This window comes from Cervus elaphus, chromosome 23 (assembly GCF_910594005.1).
Source record: "Cervus elaphus chromosome 23, mCerEla1.1, whole genome shotgun sequence".
NCBI lineage: Eukaryota > Metazoa > Chordata > Mammalia > Artiodactyla > Cervidae > Cervus > Cervus elaphus.
In genome coordinates this window covers 64,230,320-64,249,954 of record NC_057837.1, presented here as the reverse complement: position 1 = coordinate 64,249,954, position 19,635 = coordinate 64,230,320, and the positions used below count along the sequence as shown (strand labels likewise).

Sequence of the window (19,635 nt, the reverse complement as noted above, 5' to 3'; positions counted from 1 at the left end):
CATCCATCCATATGACACATTAAGAACCCACTCTGTGCTGGGCCCTGAACCCAGGCCTGGGAATAAATGAAAGATAAATATGGTGTCATCTAGTCATAATCTAATGGGGTAGGCAAGTATGTAAATAAATTATTACTGCTCTAAGGAATTAGGCTATGATTTTTAAAATATGAAAAAAGTACACAGAGTAGAAGAAATGACCTGTGTCTGAGACAGGAGTGGTTTAGAGGCAGAACCGGATAATTTTGTGTGCCAAAGTGGAAAGGGGGCACAAAATGTGTGATGGGAATTCAGAAGTGTGTATTTTCTGGTTGAAGAGGGAGGGTTTCGTGGAGGAGAGGGCAAACAAGCTGGTACTTTTTGATGGGCAGTTTTGGGGGAGGGAGTTGGGACAGAGCAATCTGGAAGCCAGTTCTAAGGGAATTTTCTAAGGACAGGTTGTGAAGGCTGAGACTGCGAGGATGTGGGGATGGAAAGGAGAAAGGAATGCCAGAGATGATGGCTTAAGTGGGACAAGTCAAAAGGGGAGCCAAGTGTTGTGGACTTGGGCAACTGGAGGGATAGGAAGGAATTCAGCTCTTCTTCAAGTGACAGTGTTATTCCTTGAGTTGTGTTCAACTCTTTGCAATCTCCTGGACTGTAACCTGCCAAGCTCTGTCCATGGAATTCTTCAGGTAAGAATACTGGAGTATATTGCCATTTCCTTCTCCAAGGGATCTTCCCGACCCAGGGACCAAACCCTGGTCTCCTGCATGGCAGGCAGATTCTTTACCATCTGAGCCACCTGGAAGCCCTCAGCTTTTCCTTTTTAAAAAAATTTTTATCACTCAATTTTATCTGAATGGATTCATTACCCTTAATTCTTATTTTGTAAGATTTTAAGAAATAATCAATCATTTCCTACAGTATTTAATTTAGAGCTTACGTGTGCATGCTCAGTCTTGTCCGATTCTTTGCAGCCCCATGGACTGTAGCCCACCAGTCTCTTCTGTCCATGGGATTTCCCAGGCAAGAATACTGGAGTGGGTTGCCATTTACTTGACCACCTCAGCTCTTCCTAAAGCTCCTGCAAAGGAGTGTCTGGCGGTGCGTTGATCCTTTGAGATGGGGAGGTGGAGCTCTCCTGGGATTTCTGACCTAGGAGTGCCAGATGAATCTTCAAGAGGCCAAGTTATGGAGCTGTGCTCTGAGGATCAGTGAGGCTCTGGACATATCACCATGAAAAGGTTAGCTGGGCACCTGGACACCCCGGCCATGAATTTCATCTTCCTTCATTCATCGAATGCTTACTGAGCTTCTACTCTGTGCCAGGTGTGCTAGGAAACCAATCTGATGACCTCAGAGTGCAAACAGATCTCTATCAGGCAGGCTCAGAGAATCTAGGGTTAAGAAGGAAGCCTAAAAATAAATACAATAAACGGACTTCTCTGGGGGTCCAATGGTTAAGACTCTGCGCCTCCACTGCTGGGGGCCCGGGTTTGATTCCTGGTGGGGGAACAGAGATCCCACATGCCACAAGGCAGGGCTAAAAATAAAAATTAAAGAAAGAAGGAAGCCTACCTGACGACTGCTTCTACCACTGTTATTTCTCTCAGTCTGTTGCAGCGAAATGTTCAAGAAGGGGTAATTGGTTCTGTTTGGGGATCTGGGAAGGCTTCCTGGAGGAGGTGAATTTTCAGCTGAGGCTCTCAGGATGAGAAGAGCTTCCTCTTGTCGTGGGAGTAAAAGGAGGATGTTCTAGGTAAAGGGAACAGTTTCCACCACTGAGCCAGCTGGAGTTTAGACTTCTTCCAGAGCTACTAACACCAGAAAAGCACTGTGTGGGAAATCATTTTTTTCTGCCTCCTGCAGGGGCCGCTGCTGCCCCAGGCTGGGGCTGCCACCTCTGGACTCAGCCAGTCCCTCACGACAAAACTGAGCCTGTCTTTGCTGGGGCGGCGGTGAGGTATAGACACTCTGTACGTGTCTCCGTCCAAGGAGTGGGCTCGGGGGCGCCCCCCAAAGCCTGAAGAAACCATCTGAGCTCAGTCAATGGCATTTGGGGGAGGGGTGTAGCAGGTACCGATATTTTTCTGGCTCTGGGTCACCACAAGTTTATTAAAATAAAAGAAACTGTGGGTGAATTCTGCCATCTGTGCTGCCCTCCCCCCCACCAACAACAGAACAGGTCCCAGACTAGACGTGAAGGTTGCTTTAAAAACACCCCAAGGACTTAACTGAAAACCCACACTCTCATGCCTCTGGGGTTTAAGATCTTTGAATCCATTTCTTAGCATCTCTCCTTGGGAAGGTGGGGTGGGCCGTGATGTGGAGGTGAAGACCCCGGAGTCTGCTCCATGGGACTGAAAGTCTCCCCCCGCTCCATTCTAGAATCCCCCCGCGGGGCTCTTTGCCAAGAGCCCCCGTGAGCCATGGCCTCAGAGGGCAGCGGTGATTTTTTTCACATAAATATATCGCACTTAAATGAGTTTAGACAGCATGACATCAGAGAGTAATTAAATTGGTTTGGGTTGGAATTCCGTTTCCAATTCCTAAGTTCAGGTTTGTAAAAGATTTTTCTGAGCACCTGCAGGCTTGTGTGTGTGTGTGTGTGTGTGTGTGTGTGCGCGCGCGCGAGTGTGTGTAAGTATTTTCACTGGAAACGATTCAAAAGTTAGCAGCATTACGCCATTCTTCCTTCTTGGAAAAATCCCTGAGCCTTATACAAGCCTCCTTCAGGCCCTCAGTCAGTTGTGCAGGAGAAAGGGGGCGGTCGGCTTTCTCCTTTCAAGAACGAGTTATTTTCAGCTGCTGACTGGAGACGGTGCACGTCTGGATAGGAGAGCATTTCCACTATGGGACTGGATACAAACACACACCCGGCAGACTTCAAGAGTCTCAGACTGAGGAGAAAGCCCTTCCTTCTGCTGCTACTGCTGCTGCCGCTGCTTTTGAGGGTCCGCTCCTTTCATGGTTTTTCCTGCCAAACCAGAGGCACCTTCGCTGCAGCCGCTGTTCTCTTGGGCGTCATTCAGCGGCTGGCCAGAGGATGAGACTCCCCAAACTCCTCACTCTCTTACTTTGGCACCTGGCTTGGCTGGACCTGGAATTCATCTGCACTGTGTTGGGTGCCCCTGACTTGGGCCAGAGACCCCAGGGGGCCAGGCCAGGACTGGCCAAAGCAGAAGCCAAGGAGAGACCCCCTCTGGCCCAGAACACCTTCAGGCCAGGGGGTCACAGCTACGGTGGGGGGGCCACCAATGCCAGGGCCAAGGGGGGCACCGGGCAGACAGGAGGCCTGACACAGCCCAAGAAGGATGAACCCAAAAAGCTGCCCCCCAGATCGGGTGGCCCTGAACCCAAGCCAGGACACCCTCCCCAGACAAGGCAGGGGGCCACACGGACGGTGACCCCAAAAGGACAGCTTCTTGGGGGGAAGGCACCCCCAAAGGCAGGCTCTGCCCCCAGTCCCTTCCTGCTGAAGAAGGCCAGGGAGCCTGGGTCCCCGCGTGAGCCCAAGGAGCCATTCCGCCCGCCCCCCATCACGCCCCACGAGTACATGCTCTCGCTATACAGGACGCTGTCCGATGCTGACAGAAAGGGAGGCAACAGCAGCGTGAAGTTGGAGGCTGGCCTGGCCAACACCATCACCAGCTTTATTGACAAAGGGCAAGGTGAGGGGGCGGGGTGGCCGGGGCACGGCACAGAGGGAGGGGCATCTGCATGCATGGAGGGGGCTTTAGAGCCCAGACACTGCACTGGGGGGAGACGGTGTGTGCTTCTAGCCCGGGGCGGTATCTGGGATTAACCTCACCCAGACCAGGTCCCAGGATGCTGGCATGTCAGAGCCGGAGGGCACCTGGGGAATCCCCAAGTGCGATTCCTGCAAGATGTGGAGCAGATTCCTGAAGCCTGGGAAGGAGACAAGCCCTGCCGGTTGGTGGCAGAATTGAGGACCAGCCTTTTAAACTCTTAATTACCAGGCCACGCTCTGTTCTTATTGAGTTGGTCAGACTTTCTAGGCTGCATGGGGTTGTAGGTTTTCTTGGATGGCAAGAGAGAAACAAATCTCAGATACCCACGGTTCTGCCACTTTCCCTTCAGGCAAGGGGGCAGAGAAGGTAAGATAGGTGAAGGCAGGAAATGAGGCATTTTGGAGTCCTGGAATGCTCTTCAGATATATGGGGTGGAGTGGACAACAGACCTAGGGTCTAACTCACAGTGTGACCTTGGGAAAGCCCCTTCTCCCTTTGGGGCCTCAGTTTCCCCATCAGTACAACTCTGTGGAGGTTGGATGGGGTGACTTCTGAGAGCCCTTCCTATATGAGAACTTTATGTCCTGCCCTAGACACAGATCATTTTTATCATGAACCCAGGAGACAATCTGCTCCCCTCACTTCGCATTCTGCCCTCCTAGCATCACTGTCTAGGCTTGTCCCCTCAACTTGCCATGTGACTTCAGCAAGTCCTTTCCCCTTTCAGGGCCTGAGTTTATCCATAAGAGTGGAGAGGGAGGTTGACCTGATGGCTAGGGTTGCTGGCAGCTGTGCTCTGGTTCTGGGAGTCTCAGGACTTTGGCTGGCAGGGTGGGGGAGGGGTCAGAGAGGGGAAGAGGCTCCTCATTAGAGCTGGCCGGTGGGGGAGTGACAGAGGGCGGGGGAGGCACAGAGGCAGCGGGTCTGGCTGAGGTGGGGGAGGTGGTCTGGCTGCCTGCCCAGCCAGAGAAAGCTGTGACCCCTCGGGGAATCATAAAGTAAGTCCTTGTGCCCCCCAGCTCTAAGGGAGCTTGGAGAGGGAGAGATGGGGAGTTTAAAGGCCTAATTAGTCACCTTCTAGAGCAATATTATGAATGCTTCCCAATGGCAAATTGGTATTTAGGAAGGAGGGCGTGCTGATTCAGACATACCACTGAGGTTCTTGTACACACGCAGAGCCTTATGTTTGTACATACATGGTGAGTCACACACACATACACAATGTGCACACACACACCTGACATACACACACAGAACTTTCTTACATATATACAGACACATATATTGGGTTAGCCAAAAAGTTCATTTGGGGTTTTCTGTACAATATAATAGAAGAAATTGAAAGAACTTTTTGGCCAACCCAATACATACATACCCTTCAAATAGTCACGCAAGCCCAATCATACATGCATATAACATGTCACTCAAATGTACAATACTTTCCATACTCACATGTGGATTCAGTCATACATATACACACACAAACTGTCATTCACACACACACACTCACACACCTAGAAGAGTAAGAAACATACACCACAAATCATTAAATAGCCAGGAAAACTGGATCATAGACCAGTTTGGCCATTAACTCGCTGTGTGACCTTAGGCAAGTCACTCTCCCTCCCTGTGCTTCATCTGTGAAACAAGAGCAGTAAGATCTTCTTTAAGGCATAGTATAGTAGAAGCAGCTCAGGATCAGGTATAAAAAGTTCTAGGCTGGAGTTCCAACCCTGCTTTTTGCCAGCTGGGTGACCTTGAGCAAGTTACCTAACTTCTCTGAGCCTCAGGTTCCTCCTCTGGAAAAACAGGGGTCATTATAATGCCCACCCTGCCTCTCTTACCAAAGAGATATCATATTGGATAACAGATGGGAGAGAGACAGGCAGAAGGCAGTTCTAAGGCTGATGGGCCTCTGTTACGTGAGTCACTGATACAGACACCCAGAATCACTCAAATCCCCCACAGTCACATCCATAGATCAACAGCCCTACTTAGTTGACTGTGTGGGAAGCTCCCTTATTTTGGAAAAGGCTCTCCATGATTTGGGTCTTGGCCTCTGTCAGAATGGGGAAGAGGTTAAAGAGAGCTCTCTTGGGGGAGAAGAGCTGTGGCATTCCCCTGAGGCTGCGTGGTGACCGGCTCCCTTGGTGAGGCTGCAGGCAATGACTTCTGGGTGTTCTCTCTAGATGACCGAGGTCCCGTGGTCAGGAAGCAGAGGTACGTGTTTGATATTAGCGCCCTGGAGAAGGATGGGCTACTAGGGGCTGAGCTGCGGATCTTGCGGAAGAAGCCCTTGGACGCGGCCAAGCCAGTGGCCCCCGGCAGCGGGCGGGCTGCCCAGCTGAAGCTGTCCAGTTGCCCCAGCGGCCGGCAGCCGGCAGCCTTGCTGGATGTGCGATCTGTGCCAGGCCTGGACGGCTCTGGCTGGGAGGTGTTCGACATCTGGAAGCTCTTCCGAAACTTTAAGAACTCAGCCCAGCTGTGTTTGGAGCTGGAGGCCTGGGAACGGGGCCGGGCCATGGACCTCCGTGGCCTGGGCTTTGACCGCACCGCCCGGCAGGTCCACGAGAAGGCCCTGTTCCTGGTGTTTGGCCGCACCAAGAAACGGGACCTATTCTTCAATGAGATCAAGGCCCGCTCCGGCCAGGATGATAAGACGGTGTATGAGTACCTGTTCAGCCAGCGGCGAAAGCGGCGGGCCCCCCTGGCCACGCGCCAGGGCAAGCGACCCAGCAAGAACCCCAAGGCCCGCTGCAGTCGGAAGGCACTGCACGTCAACTTCAAGGACATGGGCTGGGATGACTGGATTATCGCGCCCCTGGAGTATGAGGCTTTCCACTGCGAGGGGCTGTGTGAGTTTCCCTTGCGCTCCCACCTGGAGCCCACGAACCATGCGGTCATCCAGACCCTGATGAACTCCATGGACCCTGAGTCCACGCCGCCCACCTGCTGTGTGCCCACAAGGCTGAGTCCCATCAGTATCCTCTTCATCGACTCAGCCAACAATGTGGTCTATAAGCAGTATGAGGACATGGTCGTGGAGTCTTGTGGCTGCAGGTAGCAACACTGGCCTCTGTCTTCCGGGGGGAATGTCCCCAGGATGCTGGTCACCAGAGCCCCTCCCCGCGTTCCTGGAATCACAGGGGGATCCGGAAGCTACAGCCAGGAGCATCTACGCAGCCCCCATGAAAGGGGATGCCAACAGCCTTGCTCAGTTGCTAAAGATCCCTTTCTATCCACGAGTCCCCCTGTCTGGGGATTTCTGCCTTCTGCTTCTCTGATTGGCAGACACAGGCCCAGGGAGACAGACTCGGAATGGGACTGAGACCCAGGGGACCTTGTTTTCCAATGAGACCCAGCCCATGAGCTCTCCTTACCTGGGCCTTCTCGACCTTGGCACTCTTTAGGGAGGCCTCTCCTTGGGAGACCCACAGGTGCCATCTCCCCCTTGAATCACTCTTGTACCTGGTGATTTTCTGCCCCTGGGGGCAGATGGATGCTAATTGGGCAGGGGTGGGAAAGAAGGGGAGCGGGCTTGGACAGGGTGAGGAGTGGGAGGCTGTTAGACTGTTAGATTTAAATGTACATTGATGAGATAAAAAGCAAAACTGTGCCTAAAACTGTGGCAGATTTCTTGTCTACGTTGGGGGACCCAGCAACCCTTCAAAGAAGACTGACCCAGAGAGGGGACATGGGCTGCCTGAAGCAGAATGGGACAGAGAGCACAGGCTGAGCTGGGCCAGGGTTTCACCTCTCACCCCATTCCCGGTTTTCGCCGAGAGCTCTGTCTACTCCGCCGGGGCCTGGCAACAGAGGTCGGTTTCCTTTTCGACATTCCTTAGTCAAGTTTGTTGTCTCCAAAATGAATCCCTAAGTGGGAGGGAACTTGAGGATTTAATTTCCCCTAAAATCATCCCCATTTCATACTCACCCCCCAGCTCATACTCACAGAATCCACTGGTCACCAGTTAAAGGGGCCCTTGACCTTATCTTCATCCTTTGTCACTGATCACTGTTCCATGCGATCTTGCCTGCGGCCCTGCTACCCTCCAGTTTGGCACCCCTTCCACCCCTTTATCCCAACTCTAGAAACAACTGGAGCCCCTCCCCTTTCCACTATACAGGATATAGATACATAATTATCCATTAGACAAGTAAGCTTCCCACTGAACTTACTGACCTTAGACAGACCAATGCCAGACACAGCCTGACAGTGTTTCTTTCTGGGGCTTGGCCCAGAGTCAAGACCCACTTTCCTTCTCCACTAGAACCTCTGGGGCGGAGCAAGGCGTGAACACTTGGGAGGGGAGCAGGGTCCTCCAGTAGGGAAATGTGGGCACCTGAGTCCTCATTCTAAGGGCTTGGGACCAGGTTCTGCCTGGCTGAGGAAGGGGAGGACCAGAAGAGGAGAACCCAGACTTCTGCTTCCCACCCAGGGGGCCTCAAAATTTTCCCCACCCCTCTCCAGCTGAGGCTTTGATTCCCAGGGCTCCTAGCCAAAGCTGTTTCAACAGTAAGGATGCTTGCCCAGCTCTGGGCAGATCCTGTGTCCCTTCCCTCAAGGCCTGAAACCTGGGTTGACAGATCCTGAAGCAAGAGCCCAGGGCGGGGATGAGGGGGTGGGCAGTGTACCTTCGAGCTGCCTCCCTGGCTTGGAGGCCATTCCCTGTCCCTGAGAGGCCAGCCTGAGCCTGGAGCCTAGCCCTCCCTGGCTGGGTTTCGTTGTGTTTGGCTGGGGGGCAGGCCTGCAAGCTCTGGAAGTAAACAAAGGAGCTGCCACGGCAGACAGAGTTCTGGTGTATGTGAGAGGAGAGTGAGCCTGGAAAGGAGGTGCCGGGGAGGCCATGCGGTGGGCTGGGGACACAGAGAGAGCAGTGTAGAAGCAGGGTGGCTGGAGACTCAAGGGCAGAGAGGCAGGGCCCTGATTTCCAGGACAGTATACCCCTAGTTTCTTGGAAAGTCTAACAGATCAGAGGTCTTCCTGCCTTACCCCTCTCAGAGAGACTCATGGCATCTCAGCCATGGTGCTCTTCCTGCTGAAGGCCTGGGCATTGATTTGACTGTTGTGGCCCTGGCTTTATACTCTGGGAGCTTCCTCTTCCACCTCCACCTATCCTAGAATTCTCTTCCACAAAAGAACCAATCAGCTGGTGTACATTTCCCAACTAGACGGTTGTTCAGTTGCTCAGTCGTGTCTGACTCTGCAACCCCATGGACAGCAGCACACCAGGTTTCCCTGTCCTTCATCATCTCTCAGAGCTTGCTCAAACTCATGTCCATTGAGTTGATGATGCCATCCAACCATCTCATTCTCTGTTGCCCCCTTCTCCTCCTGCTTTCAATTTTTCCCAGCATCAGGGTCTTTTCCAATGAGTCAGCTCTTCGCATCAGGTGGCCAAAGTATTGGAGCTTCAGCTTCAGCATCAGTCCTTCCAATGAATATTCAGGATTGATTCCTTTAGGATGGACTGGTTTGATCTCCTTGAAGTCTAAGGGGCTCTCAAGAGTCTTCAACACCACAGTTCAAAAGCATCAGTTCTTCGACGCTCAGCCTTCTTTATGGTCCAACTCTCACATCCACACATGACTATTGGAAAAACCATTACTTTGGCTATATGGACCTTTGTTGGCAATGTAATGTCTCTGCTTTTTAATATGCTGTCTAGGTTTGTCATAGCTTTTCTTCCAAGGAGCAAGCGTCTTTTAATTTCGTGGCTGCAGTAAACATCTGCCGTGATTTTGGAGCCTGAGAAAATAAAGTCTCTCACTGTTTCCATTGTTTCCCCATCTATTTGCCATGTAGTGATGGGACTGGATGTTATGAGCCAATTAGAGATAACTGGGTGGAAACAGCCCTTCCATCCTAACCATCTGATTTATTGAACTGCCTCCTCGGACATATATGGCTGCCAGGCACCCACTTCCAGTCCCAATCATAACAGGCTGCATACTTGTACAGGATATTCTTGAGCCAAAGGGTACAAGAATTATATCATTCTTTAGAGTTCACAAACACTCTGAGCCATGCTGTTGCAGCACTGTTGGGCTCAAAGGGCAGCCCAGTTTCAAATTTCAAGATTTTGTTACTCCAAATTACAGGCCTTGGGCAAGTAGCCTAATTCCACCAACCTTGATTTCCTCTTTGGTGAAAAAGAAAAGAGCGGGGAAGGGTAAAACAATATACCTGTTTCATAGGGCTAACTGTTAGGATATGAAAGACACTCAATACAGTAGCTGGCACCGAGGTGGGATGCCACAATATCGGCTGTTATCATTAGTGTGCCTCAGACAGTCTTGTGAAGCAGGCAGGGCAATGAATGTTACTCCTTATGCTCAGTCGTTCAGTCGTGTCTGACTCTTCACAACCCCATAGACTGTAGCCTGCCAGGCTCCTCTGTCCATGGGATTTTTCAACCAAGAAAACTGGAGCAGGTTGCCATTTTCTACTCCAGGGGATCTTCCCGACCCAAGAATCAAACCTGCATCTCTTGTGTCTCCTGCATTGGCAGGCGGATTCTTTATCATTGTGCCACCTGGGAAGCCCCCGTACTACACTTGATCTTAGCCACCTCCATTTTTACAGAGGAGAAACTGACAAACCAGAGAAGTAACGGCAGGTCTCTGTATACTTTGCATCATTTTTGCTACCTTTCTGGACATCCAGTTCCACTGACCCCGATCTTGGAAGTTAATCGAATTATCTTCCTGGCATTTGGCTTCCTGGTCTCAAAAGTATCTCCTTAGGGACAAAGCTTGTTGTTAGTTCCTAGGGAGAAATAGCTAAGCATATAGCTTAGGACAGGGAAAATGGAAGGCCCATAGGGGAGGAAAGAGGTGAGACCCCCAGCCCTCTGATGCCATCTCTTGGCTCTTTCCACATCCCTGTGCCCCAGGGCCACAACAAGCTGGAGAATCAGCTTTTCTAGAACTTAGAACACACAACCGTGGTAAGTCTCTTAGACTTCACTTGGCTTCACAATTGGTTCTTCTGATCTGAATATGGATGTGAGGAAGCAGAGTAGTCATATACATTAAGAGTCAGGCAGATCTGGGTTCCAGTTCTGGTTTTACCATTTTCTAGCTGAATGACTTTGAGCAAGTTATTTAACTTCTCTGAGCCTCAGTTTTCCTAACTGTAAAAGAGGGATAATAATATCAAATTTAGGGGGCTTCCCTAGTGGCTCCATGGTAAAGAATCTGCCTGTCAATGCAGAAGACACTGGTTCGATCCCTGGTCCAGGAGGATCCCACATGCTGTGGAGCAACTAAGCCTGTACACTACAACTATTGAGTCTGCACTCTGGAGCCTGGGGGCTACAACTACTGAAGCCCTCGCACTCTAAAGTCTGTACTCTGAAACAAGAGACGCCACCACAGTGAGAAGCCGGGGCATCATCACTAGAGAGTAGCCTCCACTTGCTGAAACGAGAGAAAAGCCCGTGCAGCAATGAAGACCCAGGACAGCCAAAAATAAATAAAATTATTTTAAAAAATATCAAATTTAATGGGCCTTTGATTCAGGAAAGGGGCTATCCATTCATTCCATACATCTTTGATCCATCTATTCATTTATCAACCCATAAATATTTATTGAGGGTCTGCTGTGACCCAAAACTGTGCTCAGTGTTGGGATAATAATAACTACAATATTTATTGAGGATTGATTATGTACCAAGTACTGTCCTTAGCACTTTACATGAAGTCTCTTATCTTAACAATGCTCATGCCCTCAAGTTCCATGCATGAATGAAAGAGAAGATAAAGATCCCAAAGGATGCTAGAATGGTAAGATAATATACTGAGTCAAAGGAAATGAAATAAGACAGGGGGAAAAGTCAAGTTATGCATCAGAATGCATGAAGCCAACTATACATGTACAAGAATTGAAATGTGATTTCACAGTTTCTGATGGGAAAGAGACAGTGCAGTAGGTAGCCACGAATTCGGTAGAATCAGTTGAATATAACGTGGGTTCAGTTCAGTTCAGTTCAGTCGCTCAGTCGTGTCCGACTCTTTGCCACCCTGTGAATCGCAGCACGCCAGGCCTCCCTGTCCATCACCAACTCCTGGAGTTTACTCAAACTCATGCCCCTCAAGTCAGTGATGCCATCCAGCCATCTCATCCTCTGTCGTCCACTTCTCCTCCTGCCCCCAACCCCTCTCAGCATCAGGGTCTTTTCTAATGAGTCAACTCTTCACATGAGGTGGCCAAAGTATTGGAGTTTCAGCTTCAGCATAATGTGGGTGCCTAAGTGCAAATACAAGTGTGGGCTTCATTAATAGACATGCACTGTACAAAACCCAGGGGAACTGTGGTTCTGCTCTGCTAGCAGGACTTGGGGAGTGTTGGGATGGTTAGTGTGGGGGAGAAGCAGAGCCAAGGATGAATCCTGTGGTTTTTAGCTTGGGAAACTGAGGGGACGGTGTGCCACTCAACAACAATGAAAAGAAAGAATATGGAAGGAGGAACAGATTTTGAGAGGAAGATGATGGGGTCAGTTTTAAACATGTCAAGTTTGAAGAAATTTTACAAGATTGGCTTTAAAACAGCCGTTGGAAAAAGAGCAATTCTTCCATGAAATGATATGTAGAAGAAAGGACATGCATGTGATACACACGGGTTTGTGAGCTGGGTGGTAGGAAGCTGAGTTTCTTTCTGTTGGCTTCTAATTTTAATTTTCTCTGTGAAGCAGGAGGTGAGGCTAACTGTTTACAGACAGTAGGAAGGGGTCAGAGTCAAGGAATGTGAAACAAGTTCCTGGTATGGGTTAAACGGTGTCCCTCAAAAAAATATGTTAAGTGGGACTTCCCAGTGGTCTAGTGGTTAAGACTGCACACTTCCAATGCAGGGAGCTTGGGTCTGACCCCTGGTTGGGGAACTAAGATCCCACGTGTCATGCGTCAAGACTGAAAAAAATTTTAAATATATGTTAAAGTCCAACCTTCCTGCTCCTAATATGTGAATATAACCTTATCTGGAAAAAGGATCTTCACAGATGTAATCAAGTTAAGATCATCAGCATGGGCTCTAATCCAACACGACTGGAGTACTTATAAGATGTGGGGCTTCCCTGGTGGCTCAGTGATAAAAGAATCTTCTTGCAATGCAGGAGGTGTGGATTCTATCCCTGGGTCGGGAAGATCCCCTGGAGGAGGAACCGGCAACCCGTTCCAGTATTCTTGCCTGGAAAATCCCATGGACAGTGGAGACTGGAGGGCTACAGTCCATATGGGTCACAAGAGTTGGACACAACTGAGCAACTGAGCAGGCACGCACACATTTACAAGATGAGAAGAGTCACAGAGACAGAAACAGAAGGAGAAGAAAGCCATATGATGACAGAGATTGGAGTTTTGCAAGCTGTAAACCAAGAAACACCAAGGATTGAGAGTTCCCTGATGGCCTAGTGGTTAGGATTTGGTGCTTTCACTGTAGAGGCTTAGGTTCATTGGATCCCTGGTTGGAGACTGTCAGGTATGCAGTGCAGTGCAACCAAAGTATAAAAACAAACACCGCACCCCCCACCAAAAAAAAAAACAACCCACCAAGGATTTATAGCAATGACCAGCAGCTAGGAAGAGTCAAGGAAAGATCCCCTAGAGCTTTCAGATAGAATGTGGTCCTGCCAACACCTTGATTTTGGACTTCTAGGCTCCAGAACTGGGAGACAATACATTTCCGTTGTTTTAAGTCACCTGGTGTGTGTGTGTGTTTGCTATGGCAGCCTTAGGAATCTAATACAGTGTTATTAATAAACAGTAGTTTCGGAGAAAAGAGAGTTAAGCATAATAAAGGTTGGTATCCATATTTGGTGGTATCAATAGGCTCTTTGCATGGTTTTCTCCAGTAGAACTTAATAATCTAGATGCAGGCACGGAACAACAATTAGAGGCAGGAAGTCTCTTTAGGTGGGGTGGGGAAAAAGACTTTTGAGCAAGGGAGTTACCCTGGCAAGAGACAATTAGGCAATTGAAGTGACAGACTATACCATGTAAGCTAGATAGGAGGAAAGAGGGGAGAAAGTTGACAGACTCCTGTGTAAAGAGAAGAGATAAAAAGCCTGGAGGTCTTAGTGGGGTAGAATGACAAATGTACTAGGAATGAATGGATGCTTAAAGAATAGTATGATGAGAAAATTCCTTGGTGATACAATGGTTAGAACTCTGTACTTCTACTGCAGGGGGCATAGGTTCAATATCTGGTCAGGGAACTAAGATCCCACAAGCCACATGGCATGGCCAAAAAAATAGTGGTGAGAATCCAGAATGGCATAAATTTAAAATTTCATAATTAATTCTGGTGGTGAAGTTCAGGAATTGGCCATGGCATTGGGCAGCTGGACACTTCACAGAAATGGATCATACTCATACAATACCCTTTAGTGACTGACTTCTTTCACTTAGCACAATGTTTTCAAGGGTCATCCATATTGAAGTATATCAGTAGTTCATTCCTTGTCGTTGCTGAGTAATAATCCATTTTCTGGATATACCACATTTTACTTAACCATTTCATCAGCTGAAGGATATTTAGGTTGTTTTTGGCTACTTTGAATAATTTTGTAATGAACATAAATATGCAAGTTATTGTGTGGACATATGTTTTCCATCCCATCTGTCCTAAGTTGCTTCAGTCGTGTCTAACTCTTTGCAACCCCATGGACTGTAGCACGCCAGGTTCCTCTGTCCATGGGATTCTCCAGTCAAGAATACTGGAGTGGATTGCCATTTCTCTCTCCAGGGGATCTTCCTGACCCAGGGATTGAACCCATGTTTCTTATGTCTCCTGGATTGGCAGGTGGGTTCTTTACCACTAGCATCACCCATATGTTTTAATTTCTCTTAAATATATGCCCAAGAATCATAAGTCTATGTTTCTAATTTACAGGAACTGTTTTCCAAAGCAGCTGTATAGTTTTACAATCCCATGCATGAGTTATCCAGTTTTTCACATCCTTGCCAGTACCTGTATTATTCTATCTGCTTGATTATAGCCACTTGGTGCGATGCGAAATGGTATCTCATTATGTTGTGTGTATGTGTTTCCCTAATGACTAATGATGTTGATCATCTTTTCATTAGCTTATTGATCATTTGTGTATCTTCCTTGCAGAAATGTCTGTTCAAATCTTTTATTCATTTTTGACTGGGTGTTTATTTATTTTTTTTATTATTGAGTTATAGAGCTCTTTGTATATTCTGGATACAAATCCTTTATCGGTAGGTGATTTGCAAACATTTTCTCCTAATTTGTATCTTTTCACTTTCTTGATGGTACCTTTTGCCATGAAAAGTTTAAATTTTCATTTAGTTCAATTTACCTAGTTTTTCTTTTGTTATTTGTGCTTTGGACATTGTATTTAAGAAGGTTTTAAAAAAAAAAACAAAAAAAAAAAAAGAAGGTTTTGCCTAAAACAAAGTCACAAAGACTTACTCTCATGCTTTATAGTTTAGTTTTTACATTTATATCTATGATTCATTTTGAGTTAATTTTCCATATGGTGTGAGATAGGAATAAAATGCCATCCTTTGGTATTGTCTTTAACAATTGTTGTGAGTATGTATTATACTTTCACAATCATAATATGTTAAGGGCAAAGACCAAGTTTCACTTCTTTGTATTTCCCATAAAACCAACAAGTAAATTTTTTTTTTGACAGAAGATTTTAAGAGTGGTTTGGATATTTTTCTTTCAATTTTAAAGGTAATTATATAGATACAGTACAAAGTCCAAACAAGACAAAAGGATATAGGTGGAAAAAATATGTCTGTCTCCCTTCCAGACCTAACATCCTAGTCCCCTAACCCTCTTCCTCAGAATCAGGCACTATAACCACTACAAGTTTCTTGTGTATCCTTCCAGTGATTTTTTTTACAGCTATAATAACACACAGAATAGAATCTAAAGTCTTTATCATGGTCAACAAGGTCCCCCATGATCTGGCTCCTAGGACCATCTCGTCAACCTCATCTCTTATCATACTCTTCCTTATTCATTTGACTCCAGCCAATGATAAGCTCCTTTTTCTTCCTTGGAAGCATCAAGCATTCTCTCATGTTGGGACCTTTATACTTGCTGTTCTCTCTGCCCAGCATGTTCTTTTACATGGGTCACTCTAATGAAATATCATTTCATTCATATTTTGATCAAATTCAATATGGCCTTATTGGATCATTCTATCTAAAATAGCACCCTATTATAACTTGTTCCTACCCTTCTTAGCAGTTACCATACCTGACATTATATTTATTTGCTTATCGCTTGTCTTTCTCCACTGAAATATAATCTCCATGAGGGCAGGAACTTTGTTTTATTCTCTCTTGTATCTTCAGAATCTAGGTCTGAGTCTGGATCATGGTAAATGCTCAGCACATATATATTTGTAATGTATGATTTAAAAAAAAAACATATTTATTTATTTGGCTGTCCTGGGTCTTTGTTGTGGCACAAGAGATCTTTAGCTGTGGCATGTGGGATTAAGTTCCCTGACCAGGGATTGAATCTGGGTCCCCCGCATTGGGATTTCCTTATTTGAGTTCAAAATCTGTCGTAAAGCAGCAGACACAATTCTCAACGTCAACAACACATTGGCCCAGGAACTGCTAATGAACATACAGTGCAGTGGTGCTTCACGAAGTTTTGCAAGGGAGACGAGAGACTTGAAGATGAGGAGTGCAGTGGCGAGTCATCGGAAGTTGACAACAACCAGCTAAGAGCATCATTGAAGCTGATCCTCTCATAACTACATGAGAAACGGCCGAAGAACTCAATGTCAGCCATTCTATCATTGTTCAGCATTTGAAGCAAATTGGAAAGGTGAAAAAGCACCCTTGGTAAGTGAGTGCTTCATGAGCTGACTGCAAATCAAAAAAATCTTTGTTTTGAAGTGTTGTCTTCTTTTACTCTACGCAACAACAAAGAATCATTTCTTGATCGAATTGTGATGATTGACGAAAAGTGGATTTTATATGACAACTGGTGATGACTGAGCTGGTCCAGCTCAGTGGCTGGACCAAGAAGAAGCTCCAAAGCATTTTCCAAAGCCAAACCTGCACCCCCCCAAAAAGTCACAGTCACTGTTTGGTGGTCTGTTGCTGGTCTGATCCTACAGACCAGCAACTACAGCTTGCTGAATCCCAGTGAAATCACTATATTTGAGAAGCATGCTCAGTAAATCAATGCGATGTACCAAAAACTGCAATGCCTGCAGCCAGCATCGGTCAACAGAATGGGCCCAATTCTTTTCCATGACAACATCAACTGCACGTCATACAACCAACACTTCAAAACTGAACCAATTGTGCTACGAAGTTTTGCCTCATCCGCCGTATTCACCTGACCTCTCACCAACTGACTACCACTTCCTTCAACTATCTTGACAACTTTTTGCAGGGAAAATGCTTTCATAACCAGCAGGAGGCAGAAAATTTCTGCCTGGCAGGAGAGTTCATTGAATCCCAAGGCACAGAGTTTTACTCTACAGGAATAAATAAACTTATTTCTTATTGGCAAAAATGTATTGATTGTAATGGTTCCCACTTTGATTAATAAAGCTGTGTTTGAGCCTAGTTATATTGATTTAAAAATCACAGAAACAGCAATTACGTTTGCCACATTAAAAAAAATCTGGAAGGGAATTCAATTTTAGAGAGGGTGGAAAGTTGGGATTCAAGGTGAAGGTAAAAAGGGGCTTTAGCTTTATCTGTAACATGCTAATTTTAAGAAAAGAGAGTTTTAGTATAAATCTGACTTTTAATTTAAAATTAATAGATTAAAATTTATAAAGCAGAGAGTTACAAACTTCAACTAGATCCTCCATATTTCACTGGCCCCTTTTTCTTTTAGTCTCTGTGAAACTTTTCTTCTTCTGAACTACAGTCTCATACCATCTGCCATCCTTTGAGTAGAAAATTCTCCTGCTAAGAGAAAGTAGAAGCCATAAGAAAGGAAATTAAATATCAGTCTTTTCTCTTGTCTTCTACATCTTAGTTCATTAACTCTTGTGTGAATTATTTACTTGATCTTAAACCTGGTGGCTCAGACAGTAAAGAATCTGCCTGCTATGTTGGAGATCTGGGTTTGATCCCTGGGTGGCCAAGATCCCTTGGAGAAGGGAACAACTACCCACTCCAGTATTCTTGCCTGGAGAATTCCATGGTCAAAGGAGCCCGGTGAGCTACAGTCTATGTGGTTACAAAGAGTCGGACACAACTGAGTGACTAACACTTTCACTTTTCTTTCTTTTTTTTTTTTACTTTCTTTTTCTTTTCTTTTTTTTTTACTTTCACTTTTCAAACCTGTATAGTTTTTGTATCACATCTGCATCTTTAAACTGATTAACAAGAATATTGCTCTTATCGTTTATAATATGTGATGCCACTTGTCCTAACTTCCCTGTAGGAGAACTTTGTTGTTCTTTAGTAACTAAGTCGTGTCTGATTCTTCGAGATCCCATGGACTGTAGCCCACCAGTCTCTTCTGTCCATGGGATTTCCCAAGCAAGAATACTGCAGTGGGCTGTAATTTCTTTTTCGAGGGAATGTTTCTGACCCAGGGATTGAACTGGAGGCTCCTGCACTGGCAGATGGATTCTTTACACTGAGCCACCAGGGAAGCCTGTAGAAGCACTACACCACTATTTTCAATTCCAAACACATAAACTGCTCACTTGAGTAGAGAAAGCATATCAAGGGTAGTTTTCCGTGTTACTCTCTAGTTTAGCTCCTTGTTTCCTTCATAGCACTTAATGCAATTTTAAACTATTTTATTTTTCTCATTGGCTTACTTTTGTGTGCCCAGCCCTCCCACCACATCTATGAGCTCCAGGACCCAGTATTCACACCTGTCTTAGGTCCAGCACACAGTGAACCGGTCATAGGCCTATAATCAATGGGTCTATATGTTGACAGAATGAAAAGTAAGGAAGTCCTTCAACATTCTGCCCCTCTGCCCCCCATAACCCCAAGAACACTCACACCTTCTCTCCTCTAATATTCCTGGGGTACAATGAATGTAAGAGGTCTTCTGGCTAAAGCCATTCTCTCTCACCTCTGGAGGAAACGTCTTGCATCCTTGCATCGTCTATATCTTCTTCAACTTTACAATAATTTCCTATCAGTACTCAAAGATGCTCCCAATTGCAACCAACCAACCAGAAACCCCTAATATTCCTTTCTCAGGTTTCAAGTCAGCATGTGATCACCCTCTTCCCCTGAATTTCAGGACTCAGCCGTGTCCTATGTCCCTCCTTCTCCTCCGGCTCGTTTCAGGGGGTCTTAAAGTGCTGGGATTTCCCCCAAGATCCTGTAATTTCCAGCCGCTCATGAAACGGCGGTAATCCTAGTGGGGACAGTTTGGGAAAGAGGAACTCCGACAAGGAAGTGCTGAAGAGTCAGGCGGGTTAAGGAGAGAGCTACGAAAAGCCCGAGGCAGATGTCACAGAGGACTGGTGTCGTGGAGACGACACGGGCTTCTGTGACGCTCCTGACCGAGACTAGACAGAGTGGCAGGCGCGCGTTCGCGTTCCGGCTGTCCAGCCGCGCGCCCGGGCCCTACCTTCTCGTGCACAGCGGGGAAAGCGCGCGCTCTTGCTCCCAGCGGCCTCCGTGCGCCTGCGCGGCGGTTGCCGGGCACCAACCGGCGAAAAGACAACCTCGTGGAGGGGTGGAGGCCGCGGAGATTCCGGAAGCCCATCCTTCACCCGGAAATGGTTGTCGAGAAACATGGCGTTGCTGGTGCGAGTCCTTGTGAGTGAAGGAGTAATTATGTGCGGTCGCCCGCCGGACTCCCGGGTTGGAGTTGGAGAGGGCGGGACGGGAACAGCTGGACGGGAGTGCAGGAGCGGAGCCTGTGTGGTAGCGGGGATACTCGGCCGCTTTCTGCGGGGAAACTGAGGCA

The 19,635-nt window shown here is 47.2% G+C and overlaps 2 protein-coding genes and 1 long non-coding RNA gene across 4 annotated transcripts in view; 2 read left to right on the top strand and 1 right to left on the bottom strand.

The window, feature by feature from the left end:
• Window positions 1-2,725: 2,725 nt before the first annotated feature.
• On the top strand, window positions 2,726-7,357 carry GDF5 (growth differentiation factor 5). Its single transcript, XM_043882935.1, has 2 exons — window positions 2,726-3,653; window positions 5,924-7,357. Exons 1-2 carry the CDS (start codon window positions 3,029-3,031, stop codon window positions 6,796-6,798), a joined length of 1,500 nt encoding a protein of 499 aa, XP_043738870.1. The 5' UTR covers window positions 2,726-3,028; the 3' UTR covers window positions 6,799-7,357.
• Window positions 7,358-17,470: 10,113 nt separating this feature from the next.
• LOC122681190 lies at window positions 17,471-19,256 on the bottom strand. 2 transcript variants are annotated; one of them, XR_006336898.1, is made up of 2 exons: window positions 18,787-19,256; window positions 17,471-17,657 (listed from the first exon to the last, which is right to left on the bottom strand). It is a non-coding gene; the product is annotated as an uncharacterized LOC122681190 (long non-coding RNA). The 2 variants fall into 2 exon arrangements; XR_006336899.1 differs by having other exon boundaries at window positions 17,471-17,654.
• LOC122681189 (ubiquinol-cytochrome-c reductase complex assembly factor 1) overlaps window positions 19,244-19,635 on the top strand; it is a 92,578-nt gene continuing 92,186 nt past the window's right edge. Inside the window, exon 1 of the mRNA XM_043882936.1 lies at window positions 19,244-19,484. Within this exon, the coding sequence (XP_043738871.1) occupies window positions 19,461-19,484 (24 nt within the window). The 5' untranslated portion in view covers window positions 19,244-19,460. The remainder of the gene's footprint in view (window positions 19,485-19,635) is intronic.